Here is a 24,394-nt window from a genome sequence, read left to right as displayed (position 1 = left end):
CAGGACTGGTTATCATCTAAGGTCAAAAGGTCAGTGTCCAGATTTCTCCATTTTCCAGGTTAAGTATATGAAGCAAAGATCCTCTATACAGAAGATAGCGCTTTACCGTTACTGCCAATGGTATGAAATGGTATACACTTCCTGTCTCCTGAGTGGGCGTGGTCGCCCCTCTGACCTCACTTCCTGTCTCCCAAGTGGGCGTGGCCGCCCCTCTGACCTCACTTCCTGTCTCCTAAGTGGGCGTGGCCGCCCCTCTCCCCACATCGTTTTGGAACATACAACACTAGATACAGTACAACTTTCTTCCAAAAATACTTAAATAATAAAAATAACAGTATTATTAAGAAAAGAAACAAGTTTTATTTTAGTTTTAAACTTAATTTTATCCGATGGGAAAACGATGAGAGCCAAATCTGGCGAGAGTGTGTTGCTCAGACAGAGACAGGTCTCAAACAAAGTTCATTTTCTCCTAATCTGTCGGTCTGAAAATTTCCATTTTGGTGTCAGAATGTTCAGAAGGTTTGTGGCTTTTGAAAAATGGGTCCCATATTTACTTAGGTTACTATGGGGCGAAGGAATTGGTAATAATCTGTGCTCACGTTCACTTTTCCCATAGGACTCAATAGACGCAGGACCTGCTTCCGGTCTCCTAAAGGGGCGGGGCAGTCACGTGACACAGATACAGGAAACCGAACCGTAGTGGGCTGTCTCGTTTATTGAATGTCTCTGGCTCAGGCAATGACTCAGCAGCTGAGCTCTGGTTGCTAGGGGCAACAAGAACCTCGACATGAGGAAGGTTCCGGTTTGGCTGTGAGAAAACCCCAGATTTTGCCTTGTGACAAGTTCTCAAATAACTCCGATTTGTGAGAAAACCATAGCTCCTAGCAGAAAAACAAAAACATTGTGAGAGACACAGAACCCGGCAGATTCTAACAATCTTAATTTTATTCAGATATTCCTTAAAATGTGTTAGTAACGGCAGTGCGAAAACAAAATGAGATTTTTTTGAAGAAAACTTCTGATTATATTACAGTGAATGGAGACCGAGGCAGGAATTGGCGTCGCTTTAGCCTCCCCTGTTTAGATTTTGTGCATACCCCTATCAAAGTAACATTTTATGAATCCCAACATCTACGACTACATTCTGACCAAAAATTATCTGTCTAGCTTTCACGGTTCGGCCGTGAGCTCGAGTTACAAATAAAAATTAAGGTCATTTTTTTACTGTCCCTCCCACTCTAAAAAATGAGAGCTCCACTCTAAATTTGACAAAAAAGTGATTTCCAGTCCTCGCTTGAGGGCTCATATCTTGAAAAGTGTACATTTTAGGAAAAAACTGTTTCAGGTTTGGAGAGAGAAGAGAAGTTTTCTTCCATTTTGAAGTTTGAATGACAGTTCTACGTGCAAGTATGAGAAAGATACGTGACTCAGAAAAAAGGTGAATTTTGTCTTTTTTCTCGACATTTTCCCATCCGCTTTGAATGGGGCCATAGAAATACATGGGAAAATTAGTTCCCAATTAGTTTGGAAATTTGGAAATGTTTTTGCACTTCGTGCAAAAACCATTTGTGCCATCGCTCTGAAAATCCACAGGACTGTAGTTAAATTCAGGGCCTACAACTTTCTAAATAGGTTAAGAATTTTTTGAGTAACGGTGTGCGAGTGGTGAGGCCCCAAAGTTCTCCCAATGCGTTCCGGATGGCGCTAAAAGCGCATGTTTTTGCACGTTGCGCAAAAACGCGCACACCAATCGCTAATAAAAGTCATAGCACACGATTCCCGCTTAAGGCGCACGTTTCTACGTTTTTACTTTTCGCGTTTACTCAAAGCTGCGGGACTAGTTACGTGCCGAAGTTTGTCCGGAAAATGAATAATAAACGTGCAGGATAACAATAGCCAAGAGGCACTACTCCTCCATTGCTATTGCATAGCTATGGAGGAGGCATGCTACTTGGCGCAGCCGTGGCACTAATAAAAGTCTTTGTGAGACATAATCTTACAAAAACATGTGTGAGATACTCATTTTTTGTGGTATTGTTATCAAACAATGAACTTGCACTAGATAAGGCTTCATGCTGTGTCTCATTGTGTTTTCCAGCTAATAAGTCACAGATTCATCTGCAACATGTGGTTACAAAACAAATAAAAACCTTCTGTTTCAGTCTGTTCAAACTGACATTACTGAATTCTAGTAGCAGTTACAGTGAAAAACTTCAGAGTGTTACGTTTCAAAAGAAACCAGAAACATCCATGAACTCCAAACGGTTCCAGAACAGCGTTACATTTACTCTTGGTTTAACTTGGATAGACTTTTACAGGAGTGGGATTAGGTTAAAAAGCGTTAAAGGTTTCTTGTGTTTTCATGGATCTGCTGATCAGCAGAACAACAGAGTCATTTAAAGATGAATCTCCAGGTTCTGCTGGAACTGCTCTGGTCCAGGTAGGAACTCTTACCTCGTCACTGAGGCCATCCTGCGTCCAAAACCTTTTATTTTCATGAGGGTTTTTGCTCTCATGTCTAATTTGTACACAGTGATTTAATCAATGAAATCACTGAGTCAATTAAAGCTCTGGTCGTCCCCCTGGTTCCTGCTAAACACAAACCGCTGTGCTGCTGCGTTTCCATGGGAGCAAAGTACACTGCAAAAACTCAAAATCTTAACAAGAATATTTGTCTTATTTCTAGTTAAAATGTCTCATTTTTAGTCAAATAAATCTCATTACACTTAAAACAAGACTCATCACTTGAAAAAAATGTTTTGCTTGTAACGAGAAGATAAATCTTGTTCCACTGGCAGATTTCTCTACTTATTTAAAGTGAAAATTTACTTGAAACAGGTGTAAATTGTCAAACAACATGTTATTTTTCTGGTAATGACTCTTGTTTTAAGTAAAATGAGATTTTTTGACTAAAAATGAGACATTTTAACTAGAAATAAGACAAATATTCCTGGTAAGATTTTGAGTTTTTGCAGTGCAATAATTGTAACTGCATGTAAACGTAGTGACTACGTCTGCGTTGCCTCTCTAACGTCGGCAGCTCTCTGAGCTCTGGTGGACTTCCTATGCTGCAGCGTCGCCGCCGCGGCCTCGCCGGCGTAGCCGTCCGTCTCCCCCGAGTCCTCGCTGGTCTGAGACTTGGTGCTGTCCTGCGAGTCAGTCTTGGTTCTCAGCGCTCGGCTCTGCTGCTCTTTCAGCTCCAGGTACGAGCGGGAGAAGGTGTGGAAGATGGAGGTGACGGGGAAGGCCATAAGCAGGATCCCGCTCAGGATGCTGCTCATCGCCACCACCTGCAGGGTCATGCACAAGTTTAATCACCACCTGCAGGGTCATGCACAAGTTTAATCACTACCTGCAGGGTCATGCACAAGGTTAATCACTACCGACAGGTTCAGACAAGTTTAATCACTACCTGCACAGGTTCATGCACAAGTTTAATCACTACCTGCAGGTTCAGACACGTTTTAATCACCATAAGGGGGGAGACAGGGACGTCAGCAGCACACAGCAGGCAGGTGGAAGCAGCAGCGGGATGACCAGAGGGGAGGGGGGCGCAGGCAGGCGAAAGCAGTTTAAGTTTAGTTTTAGAGGTGGAGGTGGTGTCAGCCTCCTTAACCCAGATTGGAAGTTGGTTCCATAGTAATAGTGCCTGATAGCAGAACGCCCGCCCTCCAAATCTACATTTAGATACTCTAGGAACTACGAGTAAACCTGCACTCTGGGAGCGGAGAGCTCTGCCAGGAACATAAGGCACTATCAGGTCTTGTAAATACTGCGGAGCTAAGCCGTTTTGGGCTTTATATGCAAGTAATACAATTTTAAATTGAATTCTGAATTGTACAGGTAGCCAATGGAGCGACGCTAACACTGGAGAGACGTGGTCTCTCCTGCTGATTCCTGTCAGCACTCGTGCTGCTGCATTCTGGATCAGCTGGAGCCTATTCAGCAAATTACTTGGACATCCTGCTAACAGCACATTACAGTAATCCAGTCTAGAAGATACAAACGCATGAACTAGTTTTTCTGCATCACTCTGCGAGAGGATTTTCCTAATCTTTGCAATATTACGGAGATGGAAAAAGGCTATTTTACAAACCTGATTGACATATGGTTTAAACGACAAATCCTGATCGAAAACAACACCAAGGTTTCTCACAGTTGCACTGGAAGCCATCGCAACACCATCTAATCCCTTCCTAAGATGCTCTGGACCAAGAATGATAACCTCTGTTTTATCTGAATTTAGAAGCAAGAAATTTCTGGACATCCAGTCCTTGATGTCCCTAAGACATGCCTGAAGTTTAACTAACGGTTCTGTTTCATCCGGCTTCATAGACAAGTAGAGCTGCGTATCATCAGCATAACAATGAAAGTGTATGCCGTGATTCTGGATTATACTTCCCAACGGCTGCATGTATACACTGAACAAGATTGGCCCTAGCACTGAACCCTGCGGAACACCATAACAGACCCTTGACTGTTCTGAAGAAACTTCATGTACATGAACAAACTGGAACCTGTCAGATAGATATGATTTAAACCAACGTAGAGCTGTCCCTTTAATCCCAACAACATGCTCTAACCTGTGCAGTAAAATGCCATGATCAACAGTGTCAAAAGCAGCACTGAGGTCCAGTAGAACCAGTATGGACACTAATCCCTTATCTGAGGTCCAGTAGAACCAGTATGGACACTAATCCCTTACCTGAGGTCCAGTAGAACCAGTATGGACACTAATCCCTTATCTGAGGTCCAGTAGAACCAGTATGGACACTAATCCCTTATCTGAGGTCCAGTAGAACCAGTATGGACACTAATCCCTTATCTGAGGTCCAGTAGAACCAGTATGGACACTAATCCCTTATCTGAGGTCCAGTAGAACCAGTATGGACACTAATCCCTTATCTGAGGTCCAGTAGAACCAGTATGGACACTAGTCCCTTATCTGAGGTCCAGTAGAACCAGTATGGACACTAATCCCTTATCTGAGGTCCAGTAGAACCAGTATGAGGTCCAGTAGAACCAGTATGGACACTAATCCCTTATCTGAGGTCCAGTAAAACCAGTATGGATACTAATCCCTTATCTGAGGTCCAGTAGAACCAGTATGGACACTAATCCCTTATCTGAGGTCCAGTAGAACCAGTATGGACACTAATCCCTTATCTGAGGTCCAGTAGAACCAGTATGGACACTAATCCCTTATCTGAGGTCCAGTAAAACCAGTATGGACACTAATCCCTTATCTGAGGTCCAGTAGAACCAGTATGAGGTCCAGTAGAACCAGTATGAGGTCCAGTAGAACCAGTATGGATACTAATCCCTTATCTGAGGTCCAGTAGAACCAGTATGGACACTAATCCCTTATCTGAGGTCCAGTAGAACCAGTATGGACACTAACCCCTTATCTGAGGTCCAGTAGAACCAGTATGGACACTAATCCCTTATCTGAGGTCCAGTAGAACCAGTATGGAGACTAATCCCTTATCTGAGGTCCAGTAGAACCAGTATGGACACTAATCCCTTATCTGAGGTCCAGTAGAACCAGTATGGACACTAATCCCTTATCTGAGGTCCAGTAGAACCAGTATGGACACTAGTCCCTTATCTGAGGTCCAGTAGAACCAGTATGGACACTAATCCCTTATCTGAGGTCCAGTAGAACCAGTACGGACACTAATCCCTTATCTGAGGCCCAGTAGAACCAGTATGAGGTCCAGTTGAACCAGTATGGACACTAATCCCTTATCTGAGGTCCAGTAGAACCTCAGAAGTTTCTTAGGAGGACGCATTGGTAGGTGGTCTCTCGTAGGTCGTATTAAAGCGTATAAACTGACCTGGCCGGGGATATTCTTGTTAGATTTAGAGTTTTTAAACCGTTTTAAATCGTTTTAAAGCGTATATAACCTACCTGGCCCGGGACGCTGCGGGGGACCATGTCCCCGTACCCCACCGTCGTCATGGAGATCACGGCCCACCAGTATGAGCCCGGGATGCTGGTGAACTCGTGTCGGGCTCCCAGCTCGCTCTCGGCCAGGAACACCAGCGGGGAGAACAAGGCCATGGCCACGCAGAGGAACAGCAGCAGCAGACCGAACTCCCGGGAACATCTCCTCACCGTCACGCCCAGCGTCTGCAGGCCCAGCGAGTGGCGGGCCAGACGCATCACGTAGAAGATCCTGAGGGCCCTCAGGACCCGGAGAACCAGGCCCACCTGGAGAACAGGACAAGATCATCTCATCACAGAGAACCAGGAGAACCAGGAGAACCAGGAGAACCAGGAGAACCAGGAGAACAGGACAAGATCATCTCATCACGGAGAACCAGGAGAACCAGGAGAACCTGGAGGAACAAACAAGATCATCTCATCACGGAGAACCAGGAGAACCAGGAGAACCTGGAGGAACAAACAAGATCATCTGATCACGGAGAACCCTGAGAACCAGGCCCATCTGGAGAACAGGACAAGATCATCTCATCAAGGAGAACCTGGAAAACCAGCCCAACCTGGAGAACAGAACCGGCTGCTGAGGCCGTACTGCAAAAACTCATCACTGGAAAAAACAACAATTTTCCCCTGTTTCAAGTAGATTTTCACTTAAAATAAGTAGAAAAATCTGCCAGTGGAACAAGATTTTTTGCTTGTAATGAGAAGATAAATCTTGTTCCACTGGCAGATTTTTCTACTTATTTCAAGTAGTTTACTTGAAACAGGTGAAAAATGTCAAATAAGTTATTTTTCTGGTAATGACATTTAAAGGAGCTGTATGTAAGAGCAATAATAAATCGAATCATAAAATGACCATGATATGTCAAAAGACATTTAAAAATCATGTTCATTTCAAATACTTATGTCACTGACAACAGCACTCAAGCCAGGATATTCAAGTTTAAGAAGAGGAGTTGCAGCCCTCAACTGATGTTGATGTTGAAGCTCCACCCTCCAGCTATCTCCCAATCACCAAGTCAGTATTGTTTCTGAAGCTCCACCCTCCAGCTATCTCCCAATCACCAAGTCAGTATTGTTTCTGAAGCTCCACCCTCCACCTATCTCCCAATCACCAAGTCAGTATTGTTTCTGAAGCTCCACCCTCCACCTATCTCCCAATCACCAAGTCAGTATTGTTTCTGAAGCTCCACCCTCCACCTATCTCCCAATCACCAAGTAAGTATTGTTTCTGAAGCTCCACCCTCCACCTATCTCCCAATCACCAAGTCAGTATTGTTTCTGAAGCTCCACCCTCCACCTATCTCCCAATCACCAAGTCAGTATTGTTTCTGAAGCTCCACCCTCCACCTATCTCCCAATCACCAAGTCAGTATTGTTTCTGAAGCTCCACCCTCCACCTATCTCCCAATCACCAAGTCAGTATTGTTTCTGAAGCTCCACCCTCCACCTATCTCCCAATCACCAAGTCAGTATTGTTTCTGAAGCTCCACCCTCCACCTATCTCCCAATCACCAAGTCAGTATTGTTTCTGAAGCTCCACCCTCCACCTATCTCCCAATCACCAAGTCAGTATTGTTTCTGAAGCTCCACCCTCCACCTATCTCCCAATCACCAAGTCAGTATTGTTTCTGAAGCTCCACCCTCCACCTATCTCCCAATCACCAAGTCAGTATTGTTTCTGAAGCTCCACCCTCCACCTATCTCCCAATCACCAAGTCAGTATTGTTTCTGAAGCTCCACCCTCCACCTATCTCCCAATCACCAAGTCAGTAGTGTTTCAGCATCCGGGTTGCCAGCTCGGCTCTAATTATCGCAGCAGCCGCTACGAACGTGTTGGATGAAAAAATGTCTAGCTTTCCAAAACCTAAAAGACCTCGTTATGAATCCGCGTTACGTCGTGACAAGGTCCGAAATAAAACAAGGATTTGTATAAGAGAGGCTTTTGATAGATGGAGACGGCTGAAAGCGGAGAACAATTTGAAGACAGACGCCAACGTTGCTGATTTTCTCCTGGACAGGTAAGATTCATAGATAAATGTTTGGCTAACGCTAATTTACTTGGACAAGGTAACAGTGCAGGGCTGTACAGTGCGACAGTTTTCATCGCATTTGCGAATAAAAATAATCCGGTGCGAAGAGAAATATGTATCCACTCGCATTTGTGCGAGTGAGTTGCGCTGGGGTCATGTTAAAAAAAGTGTGAAAATCAATATGAATGTCTCTTGACCTACATCAGCCTTTCTCCACCTTACCTATCTGACATTTCATATATAAATACCGTATTTTCGCGACCATACGGGCGCCGTGTGGAAAGGCGCACCCTCAGTTTGTGTAATTTCTGTATTTAAAACACACACACGGCGCACCGAACGTAAAGGCGCCGTCTACACACACACACACACACACACACACACACACACACACACACACACACACACACACACACACACACACACACACACACACACACACACACACACACACACACACACACACACACCGCTCAACAGTATTTTGAAAATGACTGCAGTACCAGTTTTGGCCACTTTTTACACACGGCTCCTTTAAGTGTAATGAGATTTTTTTACTAAAAATGAAACATTTTAACTAGAAATAAGACAAATATTCCTGGTAATATTTTGAGTGTTTGCAGTGCACACAATCAAGCCAGCCAACAAATTAAAGCCACACCCATGAGCCCAACGTGATGACGTGACATAAGTATAATTTCTATCATTTAAACGTATCCATAACTTAAAGTAGCATTATAATTAATTTATTTCAGCACCTTCTCCAGGTAGCTGTTCCCCGACTTCTCCCCGCCCAGCGAGTCCACGATGAGGGACACGTAGTACGGCAGGATGGCGACCACGTCGATCACGTTCAGCGGCGTCCGCAGGAACGAGAGCTTCCTCTGCGTCTGGATGAACCGCAGCAGGAACTCCAGGGAGAACCAGGCCACGCAGACGCTCTCCAGGATGAAGATGTTGTAGCATCTGGAGGAGCATTCACCCTGAAAACACGAAGATACGAAGGTTAGGACGAAGGTTAGCAGGAACTCCAGGGAGAACCAGGCCACGCACACGGACTCCAGGATGAAGATGTTGTAGCATCTGGAGGAGCATTCACCCTGAAAACACGAAGATACGAAGGTTAGGACGAAGGTTAGCAGGAACTCCAGGGAGAACCAGGCCACGCACACGGACTCCAGGATGAAGATGTTGTAGCATCTGGAGGAGCATTCACCCTGAAAACACGAAGATACGAAGGTTAGGACGAAGGTTAGCAGGAACTCCAGGGAGAACCAGGCCACGCACACGGACTCCAGGATGAAGATGTTGTAGCATCTGGAGGAGCATTCACCCTGAAAACACAAAGGTTAGGACGAAGTTTATGGCAGGAACTCCAGGGAGAAGCGGGCCATGCAGCGCCATGCAGCGCGTGCAGCGTCTGCAGCGTCTGCAGCGCCATGCAGCGCCTGCAGCGTCTGCAGCGTCTGCAGCGTCTGCAGCGTCTGCAGCGCCTGCAGCGTCTGCAGCGTCTGCAGCGTCTGCAGCGCCTGCAGCGTCTGCAGCGTCTGCAGCGTCTGCAGCGCATGCAGCGTCTGCAGCGCCTGCAGTGCCTGCAGCGTCTGCAGGTTCTGCAGCGCCTGCAGCGTCTGCAGCGCCTGCAGCGCCTGCAGCGCCTGCAGCGTCTGCAGGGTCTGCAGCGTCTGCAGCGCCTGCAGCGTCTGCAGGGTCTTCAGCGTCTGCAGGAAATAGAAAGAGTAGATGAAAATAAGTTCCTGGGGGTATTAATTGATGATAAACTTTGATAGAAATCACATATAATCACATCAAAAATCACATAAAAAATGTCTAAAACCCTAGCAATATTAAGTTTCGTTCGTCCGTCCGTCCGTCCGTCCGTCCGTCCGTCCGCCCGCCCACACGCCCGCCCGCCCGCCCGTTCGTTCGTCCGTTCGTCCGTTCGTCTGTTCGTTCGTTCGTCCGTCCGTTCGTTCGTTCGTTCGTGCATTCAGTTATTTATGTTTCAACACAAAGCAGAATTGTCTGCAGAACGATGAGCAGGTGAAGACAGAGATCCAGCTGATCCTGTACATATAATATAATATAATATAATATAATATAATATAATATAATATAACATAATATAACATAATATAATATAAAATAATATAATATAATATAATGGATGGATGTACATATAATATAATATAATATAATATAATATAATATAATATAATATAATATAATATAATATAACATAATATAATATAATATAATATAATATAATGGATGGATGTATATATAATAAAATATAATATAATATAATATAATACAATATAATATAAATTATATAATTTAATATAATGGATGGATGTACATGTACATATAACATAATATAATATAATATAATATAATATAATGGCTGGATGTACATATAATATAATATAATATAATATAATATAATATAATATAAATTATATAATATAATAGATGGATGTACATCTCATCAACAAGGCCCCGGTTATAATTGTATTGTGTTGCACCAATCACCATAACAAATTCCTCGTGTGAAAACTTGGCAATAAACCCTTTTCTGATTCTGATTCTGATATAATATAATATAAATTATATAATATAATGGATGGATGTACATATAATAATACAATATAATACAATACAATACAATATAATATAATATAATATAATATAATATAATACAATATAATACAATATAATATAATATAATATAATATAATATAATATAATATAATGGATCCGTCACATCGTATTCACACTGGTGAGCAGTTTAAACCGAGCTCAACAGGAACTACGTTTGTGAGAGCGTTAGCTGCTGCTCATGTTTTCATGTTTTCATGTTTTCATGTTTTCATGTTTTCATGTTTTCATCAGCCTTCACCTCACCATGACCTCACCATGACCTCACCATGACCTCACCATGACCTCACCATGACCTCACCATGACCTCACCACGACCTCACCATGACCTCACCATGACCTCACCATGACCTCACCATGACCTCACCATGACCTCACCATGACCTCACCATGACCTCACCACGACCTCACCATGACCTCACCATGACCTCACCATGACCTCACCATGACCTCACCACGACCTCACCATGACCTCACGTCCCCGGAGATTCATCTGTCCATAACTTTCATCTCTCTGGAAAACAGAGAGCTTTGTTTGTGGTCTGGAAGTGGCAGTGAAACCACTCTGGAATTTACTGCTGCTACGGAAACAGGAATCATTGATCATTAATCATTGATCAGACTCGTCGTCATCAGCTTCTCTGGAAACAGGAATCATTGATCATTGATCATTGATCAGACTCGTCATCAGCAGCTTCTCTGGAAACAGGAATCATTGATCATTGATCATTGATCAGCAGCGTCTACATCTCGTCATCAGCAGCTTCTCAGGGAACAACATGCTCAGCTTTCCTGCTGCATTAAAGGAGCCGAGGAGACGGTGAATCATTACTTTTTCATTACTTTATGTGTCCTAACATAATCCTTCATTCTGATTAGAAAGCAGGAAACTGTAGCGACCAGTGTTGTCAACTTTGTTCAGACCAGCGTCGCCACCCGTCCCTTCAAATACGGAATTGTTACATAATTGGGAATTAAAAGTTCCGTATTGAACCAATACGGACATTTATTATTATGCTATTATTTATTGATGTCATAATCTACAGGTGAAGGTCGGAAAATTTGAATATTGCAAAACTTCCTTCGTAAAAATTCAACTAAAGGTGAAACAAACACATTATTTCCCACTACATGCAAAGTGAGATATTTAAAGGCTTTGTTATAATTTTGGTGATTATGGCTCACAGTTTATGAAAACCCCGAATAAAAAAATTCAAAAAATGTGAATGTTTTATGAAATCAATAAACAATTCAATCATCAAAACTGTAACAAATAAAGGTTTAACACATCTTGCTTTGCATGTAAGACTGTGTGTATTACTATTTGTAATATATTAGTTTCACCTTTTAAGTTGAATTATTGAAATAAATTAACTTTTACACCATATTCTAATTTTCCAACCTTCACCTGTAGCTTATTTATATTTACCATCGGAGCAGAGGCTATTTCAGTCCGGTGACACCACCACTCTTTATATCAAACCATTCAAAAGTTAAGGCAGAAAGTAGGAACTATCAAATATGGACCAATCAGCTACTAGTATCACTTCCTGTTTAGCATTGAAGTGCAGGCAGGTGGAAGCAGCAACGGGATGACCGGGGATGGGGGGTGTGGGGGGGGGGGGGGGGGGGGGCGCAGGCCAGTGCGCAGCTCCCGAGGCTTCGGCCTGCAAACATGCACAAAAGAGAAAAAAGGGGGCCGGCACAAGAAACTACAGGAACGATGGACAAAAACAATAGCTATGAGATATTTATAATAAATAAAAATGGTAATGGAGAAGAGAGGAAGGGAAGAGGAGAGGAGAAGAAGGGTGAGAGGCACCGCCCAGCGGATCATGTCGGTCCCCCCTGCAGCATAGGCCTATAGCAGCATATCTACCACCAAGCTATATTTGAGACTAACTATTATAGTCTTGTTCTATAGCTGCAACTATGACTACTGACTCTAACACACTAGAGTTTACACTACCTAGAGATTTACCAACACCAGCTAGAGGTTTACTAAACACTAACTATAGGCTTTACTAAACAGAAAGGTTTTAAGTTTAGTTTTAAAGGTGGAGGTGGTGTCAGCCTCCTTAACCCAGATTGGAAGTTGGTTCCATAGTAATGGTGCCTGATAGCAGAACGCCCGCCCTCCAAATCTACATTTAGATACTCTAGGAACTACGAGTAAACCTGCACTCTGAGAACGGAGAGCTCTGCCAGGAACATAAGGCACTATCAGGTCTTGTAAATACTGCGGAGCCAAGCCGTTTTGGGCTTTATATGCAAGTAATAACATTTTAAATTGAATTCTGAATTTTACAGGTAGCCAATACATACTGATACAGGTGTGTATCGATTTCGGTGCATGTACGTCAAACCATATCGTGGGGCTTGAGGCACAAAGTTTTCTAGGGGGCGCTGTTGAGCCATTAGGCCACGCCCATTAATGCAAACCATTAAATATCACATTTTTCACCAGGACTGGCTTGGTGCAAAATTTGGTGACTTTTGGGGGCACGTTTAGGGGGAAAAAAGGACCTATTGGTCGCATGAAAAAAGAGAAAAACGATAAAGATTCCTCCAGATACAATAGGGCATTTGCACTGTCAGTGCTCGGGCCCTAATAATAATAATTAGGGCCTTTGCACTGTCAGTGCTCGGGCCCTAATAATAATAATTAGGGCCTTTGCACTGTCAGTGCTCGGGCCCTAATAATAATAATTAGGACCTTCACACTATCAGTGCTCGGGCCCTAATAATAATAATTAGGACCTTCACACTATCAGTGCTCGGGCCCTAATAATAATAATTAGGACCTTCACACTATCAGTGCTCGGGCCCTAATAATAATAATTAGGACCTTCACACTGTCAGTGCTCGGGCCCTAATAATAATAATTAGGGCCTTTGCACTGTCAGTGCTCGGGTCCTAATGATGATAATTAGGACCTTCACACTATCAGTGCTCGGGCCCTAATAATAATAATTAGGGCCTTTGCACTGTCAGTGCTCGGGCCCTAATGATGATAATTCCAAGCGGGGAACCTGCTCTGTTTTTCTCTCATCCAAGGGGCTGAAAAAGGTAGAAGACTCCTGACTTAACGCTTAAAGATTATGACATCTATAAAGAGACCGAGCAGATGCAGAACTGAGGAATTATATTTATAGTTCTATTTCTCTGAAATCATTACCGATAACTTTCATAAAGCCCTTTGTTCACGACTGTTGACAACAAAACGCTGAGTCAGCGGAGCCTGAATTTCTATCCAACCGTTCCTGCCATGAGTTTGCACTTATTGAAATATGGTGGCAAAAGAAAAACATTTCAGAGCCTTTTTAGCTTTGTTATAAGGGAATAAACTTTATTGTGTCAGTTTAGTCATGTTAGTCACCTGGAAAATCCTCAGCATCAAAGGAAAAAGCACCATCTTTTTCCTGGTGTAGAAAGAAAAGCCTGTCAACTCTGTGGCTGATGTTTGAACAGAAACACACGCCCACCTCTCAGTGGGATCATTAAAAACCTCTCCCACTGATGGGATCCATTAAAACCAGTCAGGCAGTAAATGCAACAGAAGAAAGAACAGAAGAAACAACAGAAGAAACAACAGAAAGCTGCTTAGCGACTGGAAGGATCCCATTACACTCCGCTTCATTTAATGTAATAAACATGCACATCTAAAAACATCTAAAATCTTTCTACAAGCAAGTTCCCAAGTACGAAGTGTCTCACGTTAAAAGTGATGCTGCAGTGATTTATCTGCCCCAGTTTCAACCAGTTGGACAGGATTTTGATGGTTTGGTGGCTATTGCATCCTGGGAGCTGGTTAAAGTCTAACTACGAACTGCATTGAGGAAAGAAGGAACAAAACTGCATTTCATTGCTCTGTACCTGTACATGGGTAATGACCAGGGCTGAAACGATTCCTCCAATAATTCCAGTAATTCAATTCCAAAAAATGATGGAGGAATTTTCTCTGCCTCGAGGAATGGTTTCATTTTGCAGCTCAAAGCAGGTATTAATCTGGACTACTGTAATGGGAAATTTTGGTATAACATAGTATGCTTTAAGACTGACTAAAGCACAAATCCTGTTTTGCAGTGAACATTCCTATGGCCAAGGTCAAGCTCCTTTGACACAGTGCCTGTGGAATTTCTCACTATCAGGTGGTGGAGCCAGGCTGGTTGTCAGGGTGACATATATTTTGTCTTTTGTTCCCAGCCTGACTGAAATATAAGATAGGGTGTCTCTAAACATCTTCAGTTCACTCACTCACTGACTGCTTTTTGTGATCAGTTGTACTGTGTGACTCCATTCATGAATGCCTTTTATTAAAACTCCAGAAAGACAGCTGACGTGTCAAGACATTCTTTTTGAACACTTTATTGAACGAACAACAATTTTTGCCACCACAATTTGGCGACCGCGAAGGGACCCCGTCTGTGAGCGGATTTTCTTTTTTCCTCCGGACCGAAGTGTCAGAGAGTGGTGGACTTACTCCAAGTTTGGAACTTGGGGGCTCTGGGTTCGGGGAATCTATAGTGACCAGACCGGGTCTGGGGGCATTTAGGGCCTTATAATACTACACAGACAGGAGTAAGTGGAGTAAGGAGAAGTTTGTGTTTTGTCTGTGCTGATTTTTGTCTGTTAATGTCTGGCATAACAATTTTGACTGTCTAGAGAACAAAAAAATAATTTTGAAAAATAATTCAAGTTGGAATCTCGGCTCTTCTGGAATCCGGTTAAAGTTAAAGGGTAAATTAAAATTACAATTTAGCAGTGCTACTCTTATTTTCTGTTTTAAAGATAATCAAAATTGCGGTTATTCTAAAATCAAAACTAAATGTATTGTGCTTAAAGATTTTAAGAAAATCTCAATTTAATAGCGAGCTGCTCGGGTGTTCAGGCTTCTGTGACATCACAGACCCTGATAAGGGAAAATCTTGAGTAGCCCACTGTTTTCCTTTCACAAAAATTAAACTTGCAAACGTCTGAGAGAATCAACAATGGGAGCAAGATTAAACAAACCCTCTGATAGTAATCCTTCCGAGGGACCAGATTTGTCAGCCCCAAATGTAAGATATATGATAGTTAATTATGGAAGAGAATCCATATCCCAGTTGGATCTGTGGGTCAGACAACCTAAATTATCCAAAAACAGGAAGCCTAAGCGTTAAACAGCTGGAGGCTTTGCAGGTGAGACTTGAGAGGATTTAGTAATCCTACTACCTTAACTGCTTCTGTAGGATTTAAAAGATGCAGCAAAGACATCGGCAAGGAGAAGTTGTTCCTGCACATAAATCGAGACTCTATTATTATTATCAATAAACACTTTACATTTGGAGGCAGCGGTGGGATTCCACCATTCCACCAGTTAGCACTCACTAAAAAGAAAAAGAAAAAACAAATTGATTGGATAGATTGGAAAGCCTTTGGAATGTGGCTGAGTGAGGCAAAGCGAAGGCAGAAACCCAAACAGACCGCGCCCCAGTGTGTGAAGCTGGACCCGGACTTGGACTCTGCTAGCCCGGGGTTAGCCTTTGTCCCCAAAACACTCTGGTGCGCTGGTGCTGGTGGCGCTGGTGGCGCTGACAGAGGCATGCAAGCTTGCTGAAGGAAAATCAGTAAACATTTACACTGACAGCAGATACGCCTGGGGTTTGTTCATGATTTTGGCCTGCAGCGTCTGCAGCGTCTGCAGCGTCTGCACTTCCTCGTTTGTTAACGTAGTTTTCGCCTCAACAATGCAAGCGCCTGCAGCGTCTGCAGCGTCTGCAGCGTCTGCAGCGTCTGCAGCGCCTGCTGGCGGCTAAAAGAACCACTGCGGGATCAGGATGTCGTCTAGTAACAAGATGGAAATCAATGACGTGGAAAATAAACCTCAAACAAGGTCTTTACTAAACAAAGATGAACCTCAAACAAGGTTTTTACTAAACAGAGATAAACCTCAAACAAGGTATTTACTAAACAAAGATAAACCTCAAACAAGGTCTTTACTAAACAAAGATAAACCTCAAACAAGGTCTTTACTAAACAAAGATAAACCTCAAACAAGGTCTTTACTAAACAAAGATAAACCTCAAACAAGGTCTTTACTAAACAAAGATAAACCTCAAACAAGGTCTTTACTAAACAAAGATAAACCTCAAACAAGGTCTTTACTAAACAAAGATAAACCTCAAACAAGGTCTTTACTAAACAAAGATAAACCTCAAACAAGGTCTTTACTAAACAAAGATAAACCTCAAACAAGGTCTTTACTAAACAAAGATACACCTCAAACAAGGTCTTTACTAAACAAAGATAAACCTCAAACAAGGTCTTTACTAAACAAAGATAAACCTCAAACAAGGTCTTTACTAAACAAAGGCAAAACAGGTCAGATATTTGTAGAAACTGTGTTTAGTGTCTGAGCAGCATCTTGAAGAGAGACGAGGGATTGGAACCAGCAGTCGCTCAGAAACATTATATTTTTCCACAGAAATGGACAAGAGATTCATTTATTAAATTAATTTGTTTCATTCGGTAACTTTGTTTATGTTAACATGAAATCAGATAGATTTGTCTGGACATTTGTCTTGCAGGACGGGAGAAGACACTAAATCAATGCATCTCTATTATTGTGCAGCATCAATTCTCAGAGTTTAGCGGATGCGGGCGGGATATAATATATATATATATATATATATATATATATATATATATATATATATAAACACTGCGGTTGCAGGCGGTAATGGTCAGAAATTCAGCGGGAATGGGCGGGAGCGGGATGAAGAAAACAGTCCCGCGCAGGGCTCTAATATACTTCTGCCACACAACAGACCAAAGAAAACCTTTTAGATGGTTTCTGTTCACATCTGGATATGAGAAAAAGGGAAATGAAACTCACCCGTTCCTCCTCTTCTCGGAGGTCGGGCATCGTGCTGACACACAGCGTCACGGCGGTGATGGCGACAAACAACACGGACAAGCAGGCGAAGATCTTCCCCGGCAGGCCGGAGTGCGGGTTCTCCACCATGTCCCTGAGCCTGGTCATGCATCCTCCGGCCGGCGTGTCCTCCGTCCCCTCCGTCCCCTCCATCCCCCCCGTCCCCTCCGGTCCAGGACACGGAGGACTCTCCTCGCAGGACGGCGAGGTGAGCTCCTCGTCCTCCAGCCTCTGCTGCTCCTTCTGCTCCTCCTGGCGGAGCCGGAGTTTCCTCAGGCAGCACCATTCCAGATTATTCTCCTCCACCCCCCAGTACAGCAGCTCCTCCTGGAACGACAGGGCGCACATTTCCCTCAGCAGCCTCAGCTTTCCCGCCGCCAGGAACGTCACGATGATACGAAAGGCGGACGGACTCCGGTCAAAGAAGAACTCGTTGCGGCTGCAGTCGTAGTCGTCGCAGACGTCCATGATCTCGTCTTCGCTGCTGCAGCTGAGCAGTTTCCCCAGGCGGGTCATGGGGAACTGCTCCAGCGTCGACCAGGGGATCCTGTACTTGATGCCTCCCACGTTGATGATGGCCGCCCTGTCGGCCAGAGCCAGCTGCTGGCCGGCCGTGGGAAGGAGCTGGCTGTCCTGCAGGGGGCGCTGCGCGTCCTGCAGGTGGTGCTGCGCCGTGGGAAGGAGCTGCGCTCCCGTGGGAAGGAGCTGCGCTCCCGTGGGAAGGAGCTGTGCTCCTGTGGGAAGGAGCTGCGCTCCCTTGTAGAACAGGCCCTTCTTGGACACGACCTCGTGATGCTCCACGCGGTTGAAGTGGAAGGAGCTGAACTGGTGCTCGGTGCTGCCGGCCAGGAAGGCCACCTCCTGGTACATCCTGGTACTGCGCTGGGCCACCCCGGGGTGCACAACACCACGACAGTCGGGCTTCACCAGGTACGTGAAGACACTAGGAGATGGTCACATCTCTGTGGGACAAGAAAAGACAAATGATTATTTCAGTCACTGTTGCCACTCCGGTAAAAGTCGCCTAAAACGCCTGTCCAAGGTAAACCCAAAGTAAATGGAAAGCTGTTGTTGAACCGTTTGAAGTTCATGGATGGTTTTGGTCTCTTTTGAAAGGTTTTCCCCCCAACACTTGTATAAACCTATATTCAATTCAATCTTTATTTCAGACTCAGATAGGTCCATATAAATACAATAAAAGAGACAACAACAACAGTAGACAAAACAAAAAGGACAGAATAAGAACATACCTAAAAAATATACAAACACCCTCTCCAATGCCTCCAAAAACTAGAAAAGAACCTAGTACTGCTCTTTTTGGGCATGGTTAAAGCCATAATAATTTCATTTTTTGAGTCATTCAGCCTTGCCATAAAATGATACAGGAGATTCCTAAGGACAGCGTCTAAGGTAGAAACACCACTGTGCACAAACAACTGACTGGCACTCGTCCACCTAGGGAGCTTCAAGATAATTCTAAGTTCATCATTGTATGCCACCCGTAGCTTATTAAACTTAGCCTTACTGTAGCTGCACCACAGTGTACAGTGAAGTACAATAGGCTTTAAACAAAGCTATTTTAACATTATCAGTACACATAAAAAATGTATGTGCCAACATATTTGCTTGATTATATAAAAAGGATGCAGGTTCCAAGGGACGGAGATTATCAAAGTTCATGCTGCCTCGATGGAACATCACCACGGATAGTCGGGATGTAAATGCACATCGGGGGAATGGACTTAAACCAGTGAAACTAATATCTCAGATAACAATGGAAGGTTTGGGAACTGTAAGATCCAGCATCTGGAAAATGATGATGACTTCAAGTACGTCCTAATCCTCATCAGTACAACGGTTTCCTGTCTTTGTTTCTCTCTCTGAAGAACCTGAAGGATCTCCTGCACGGACGGATGGCAGGATGTTGAATTAATCCTGATGTGGTTGATGTTGCTTTAATAAATCAGAATCTCCTGCAGGTACGGATGGCCACATGTTGAATTAATCCTGATGTGGTTGATGTTGCTTTAATAAAATTAGAATCTCCAGCAGGTACGGACGGCAGGATGTTGAATTAATCCTGATGTTGTTGATGTTGCTTTAATAAATCGAAGGCCACGGAGTGTTTGATGATCATAAACCGGTAGAACAATAGCAAAGGTGAGGACAATGATGAATGAAAGATAAAATTATTACTAGCAGCGAACACAACAAGCGTGACAGACGGCAGGCTGAAAACACTGCAGGATTTTTTAACTTTTTAAAGCAATTTTATTGACTGATGTCGTTGAAAGAAACAGGAAGACTATTATTCCTTTAACAAGTCTTTTAAGTTTCAATCAACAGCATGAAACAGACGTAACCAACTAATAATCCATTTTTAAATATGTTGGCAACCATAAGTTTCTGTCGACTATGTCAGTTATTGTTTGCATACCTAACAGATAATTACTTTTACTACACTATATCTTGTCTTTTGTACCTTAGACAACATATGTGTCTCTCTGTTCTTCATCCTCTCTTTCCTTTCTTTCTTTTCCTGCTCAACCCAGTTCAATTCAATTCCATTTTATTTATATAGTGTCTAATACAACAACAGTTGTCTCTAGGCGTTTCCAGAGACCCAGCTGGCCTTCAGCAGGAATATTACTAATATTCCATTATATTTGCTTTGTGTTCATGCTCTTAGTCTCTAAAAAACAACTAGAGAGGATTTGTATGGTAACAGATGTTACATAAATAAAACTGAATTGAATGTTTTTGTCAAACCCATTTCGTTGGTGTATAAAAGGAAAGAAAATCTCTGTCCAGAGTCTTCTGGACTGAGGCATCGTATGCAAATCTAATGAATTATGTGTCCTACGTCTCCATTCCTGGTGCCTTTTAGTATGAAAGAGATGCAGAAAAATCTGGCAGCTTTCAGCTGCCTTTCCGATTCCACTGCCAGAAAAAAACAGGCTTTTAGCGAAGGCTGGGGAGCAGCAGGATTTGTATGTGGCGTCTGTTACTCGGTGGAAGCTCAGAGGAAATCACTTTGATGTCATGCTGTGCTTTGAAGTCGATGGAAATTAAATTAAAATGATTTTTTTTTCCCTGCATCATGAGGCTACAAAATATATTTGTGTTTAACATGCTGCAGGAAAAACGTGCTGCACAAACTCAACAACTGAAGCAAACGTGGAGAAAACGAAGGCATCAGCTGCTGCATCACGAAACAGGACAATGTTTAATCTGTGTGCTAATGGTTAATCTATGTGGTAATCGTTGATTCATTTTTCATTTCACACAGACACGCCATCTATTATTCAAAACAGATTTCCTACCAAGACAACAATAACCTATATTTTATAAAAGAGAGTAACTGTAGGCATCACATACTATAAAAGAAATGCATGTCTGGTACGACTCTGCAAACTCACATGGTAATATTTCTTTATTTATATTTCTGCTCTACAAAAGAGGAACATTATTTCTTATGAAAATCGTTTGGGAGCAACATTAAAAGAAGAATATGTAAGAAAACAATGACATAACGTTGTAATGAATTATTGAAAAGCAACAACAACCCGTCTGCTTTCAGCAGAACATGATGTCTGTTTTCCTGCTGCGTCATCAGTCTGATTACACGTGCAGCGTCTCAGCTGGAAACACAGCTATTCTCATCTGCTGGAAGAAGCTCTTGAGATCCAATTACACTTTTCAGAAGCTATCATTACTTAAGAGCTGGATACATCCTTGTTTTGCTCCCCGTGGCTCTGCAGATACACAATCAGGTTAGGAATCCAGCAGTGACGAGTGTACCGGAGCTGGAAGGAGGTCTAGCACACATTCACAGGAAATTAGGACTGTGATTCTCCAGCTAATCTCCGTGTTTTCTCTTGTATTGTCAGGACAATCACTTCAGAACGGTTTGTATTGTCAGGACAATCACTTCAGAACGGTTTGTATTGTCAGGACAATCACTTCAGAACGGTTCAGAACCGCTGGTAGAGCAACAGGAAATCACAGAGAGAGCTCGTAGAGCCGTTCTGAAGTGATTGTCCTGACTCTAACCGTTCTGAAGTGATTGTTCTGTTCTCTAGGAGCCGTTCTGAAGTGATTGACTCTACGAACCGTTGTGAACCGTTCTGAAGTGATTGTCCTGACTCTACGAGCCGTTCTGTTCTGAAGTGATTGTCCTGACTCTAACTGTTCTGAAGTGATTGTCCTGACTCTACGAGCCAGTCTGAAGTGATTGTCCTGACTCTACGAGCCGTTCTGAAGTGATTGTCCTGACTCTACGAACCGTTCTGAAGTGATTGTCCTGACTCTACGAGCCGTTCTGAAGTGATTGTCCTGACTCTACGAGCCGGTCTGAAGTGATTGACTCTACGAGCCGTTCTGAAGTGATTGTCCTGACTCTGTTCTGAAGTGATTGTCCTGACTCTACGAACCGTTCTGTAGTGATTGTCCTGACTCTACGAACTGTTCTGAAGTGATTGTCCTGACTCTGTTCTGAAGTGATTGTCCTGACTCTACGAGCCGGTCTGAAGTGATTGACTCTACGAGCCGTTCTGAAGTGATTGTCCTGACTAACTGTTCTGAAGTGATTGTCCTGACTCTACGAACTGTTCTGAAGTGATTGTTCTGACTCTACGAGCCGTTCTGAAGTGATCGTCCTGACAGTAGAAGAGCAGACTCCTCTAATGTCTACAGGGAAGCTCCACCTCTGCAGCAACTCAGCAAAGAGCTTCTGACAGGATGAGTTTATAGAGCGTGACGCTGAAGCCGGGTAGCTTCAGAGGCAGCGAGAGGAAATCACAGTGAGAGGAAATCACAGCTTTACAGACAGCTCTTACACCGCAGAGGAATGGAATATCATGGAGGGTTAGCAGGCACACAAACATCATACATGTGGAATCACAGAAATGGAAGGCTACAGAGACTGTGTCAGAAAATGTTAAAGCTTCATTTATACTTCTATGTAGTGTTGTGGAATTTATCAAAAACCAGTTCAGAAGTCCGCTCGTGGTATAGAGAGTTTTTAATCAGTAAGCAGGCGGTGGGCATGACCAGCACAGATCAAGTCTGAAGTTGGTGTGCCGACCCAGATTGGTTTGGTCAAAGGGTTTTTATACAAAAGTTCATTCAACAATGACAGGAATAAACCAGCCCAGTGAGAGCCAGTCAGAGGTGTGACCCTTTAGCTTTGGGACCACCCCTGAGGGATCAGGAAGTCCGTATATGGTCTTGTCCCTGTGGGGGCTGGAAGTCTCGGCAGGGATGCAAGACGCCGGACCTTGCGTGACAATGTCCCGGCAGGGGTCTTCAGGAATTGGAACCTGCATGTCTATGTCTTAAGGGGGACATGAGGCCAAAAGCAATCTGCAAGGTGTCGTTGTGTCCCTGCAGGGGTCAAGCGCTGCTGGAATTCTCCGCAAGGTGTCGTTGTCTCCCTGCAGGGGTCAAGCTGCTGGAATGTTTCATCAGTAGCAACGACACAGGACGCCTAAAAACACGACCTCAGATGTAGTCGCTGTTCATACTGGTCTGCTGTTTGTGTAGCTGTAAGTCCAACTCCGTGGGCCGGAGTGGAACCCCCTTCTCTTTGGGGGAAAGGTAGCGTTACACCTGAACAGGTAGCGTTACACCTGAACAGGTAGCGTTACACCTGAACAGGTAGCGTTACACCTGAACAGGTAGGTGCTCCACTGCCACTTATCGACAAATGTATTTCTGACCAGTGTTACCTGGATGGATCCTGGATAAAACAGACGGAGCAACAGCAGATGTGAGAGTTTCAACCGAAACCGTAGATGAGAAAATTCCAGAGGTTCATCAGAACATGAAACAGAGGAAAACACGAGACTGACAGACATGAGACTGACAGACATGAGACTGACAGACATGAGACTGACAGACATGAGACTGGTAGACATGAGACTGACAGACATGAGACTGGTAGACATGAGACTGACAGACATGAGACTGACAGACATGAGACTGGTAGACATGAGACTGACAGACATGAGACTGACAGACATGAGACTGACAGACATGAGACTGGTAGACATGAGACTGGTAGACATGAGACTGACAGACATGAGACTGACAGACATGAGACTGACAGACATGAGACTGGTAGACATGAGACTGACAGACATGAGACTGACAGACATGAGACTGACAGACATGAGACTGACAGACATGAGACTGACAGACATGAGACTGACAGACATGAGACTGGTAGACATGAGACTGACAGACATGAGACTGACAGACATGAGACTGACAGACATGAGACTGACAGACATGAGACTGACAGACATGAGACTGACAGACATGAGACTGACAGACATGAGACTGACAGACATGAGACTGACAGACATGAGACTGACAGACATGAGACTGACAGACATGAGACTGGTAGACATGAGACTGGTAGACATGAGACTGACAGACATGAGACTGACAGACATGAGACTGACAGACATGAGACTGACAGACATGAGACTGACAGACATGAGACTGACAGACATGAGACTGACAGACATGAGACTGACAGACGTGAGACTGACAGACATGAGACTGACAGACATAAGACTGACAGACATGAGACTGACAGACATGAGACTGGTAGACATGAGACTGACAGACATGAGACTGACAGACATGAGACTGACAGACATGAGACTGACAGACATGAGACTGACAGACATGAGACTGACAGACATGAGACTGACAGACGTGAGACTGACAGACATGAGACTGACAGACATGAGACTGGTAGACATGAGACTGACAGACATGAGACTGACAGACATGAGACTGACAGACATGAGACTGGTAGACATGAGACTGACA

At 43.7% G+C, this 24,394-nt stretch overlaps 1 protein-coding gene across 1 annotated transcript; it reads right to left on the bottom strand.

Moving 5' to 3' along the window:
• Nucleotides 1-18,508, bottom strand: kcng2 (potassium voltage-gated channel, subfamily G, member 2). Its single transcript, XM_061742351.1, has 5 exons — nt 18,284-18,508; nt 17,513-18,196; nt 8,739-8,963; nt 5,912-6,214; nt 1-3,290 (listed from the first exon to the last, which is right to left on the bottom strand). The coding sequence occupies exons 1-5, from the start codon at nt 18,419-18,421 to the stop codon at nt 3,009-3,011; spliced, it is 1,632 nt and encodes a 543-aa protein (XP_061598335.1). The 5' UTR covers nt 18,422-18,508; the 3' UTR covers nt 1-3,008.
• Between the last annotated feature and the right edge of the window lie 5,886 nt (nt 18,509-24,394).

This window comes from Cololabis saira, chromosome 15 (assembly GCF_033807715.1).
Source record: "Cololabis saira isolate AMF1-May2022 chromosome 15, fColSai1.1, whole genome shotgun sequence".
Taxonomy (NCBI): Eukaryota; Metazoa; Chordata; class Actinopteri; order Beloniformes; family Belonidae; genus Cololabis; species Cololabis saira.
Note: the sequence above shows the minus strand (reverse complement) of the source record. Positions and strands in the feature narration are given on the sequence as shown.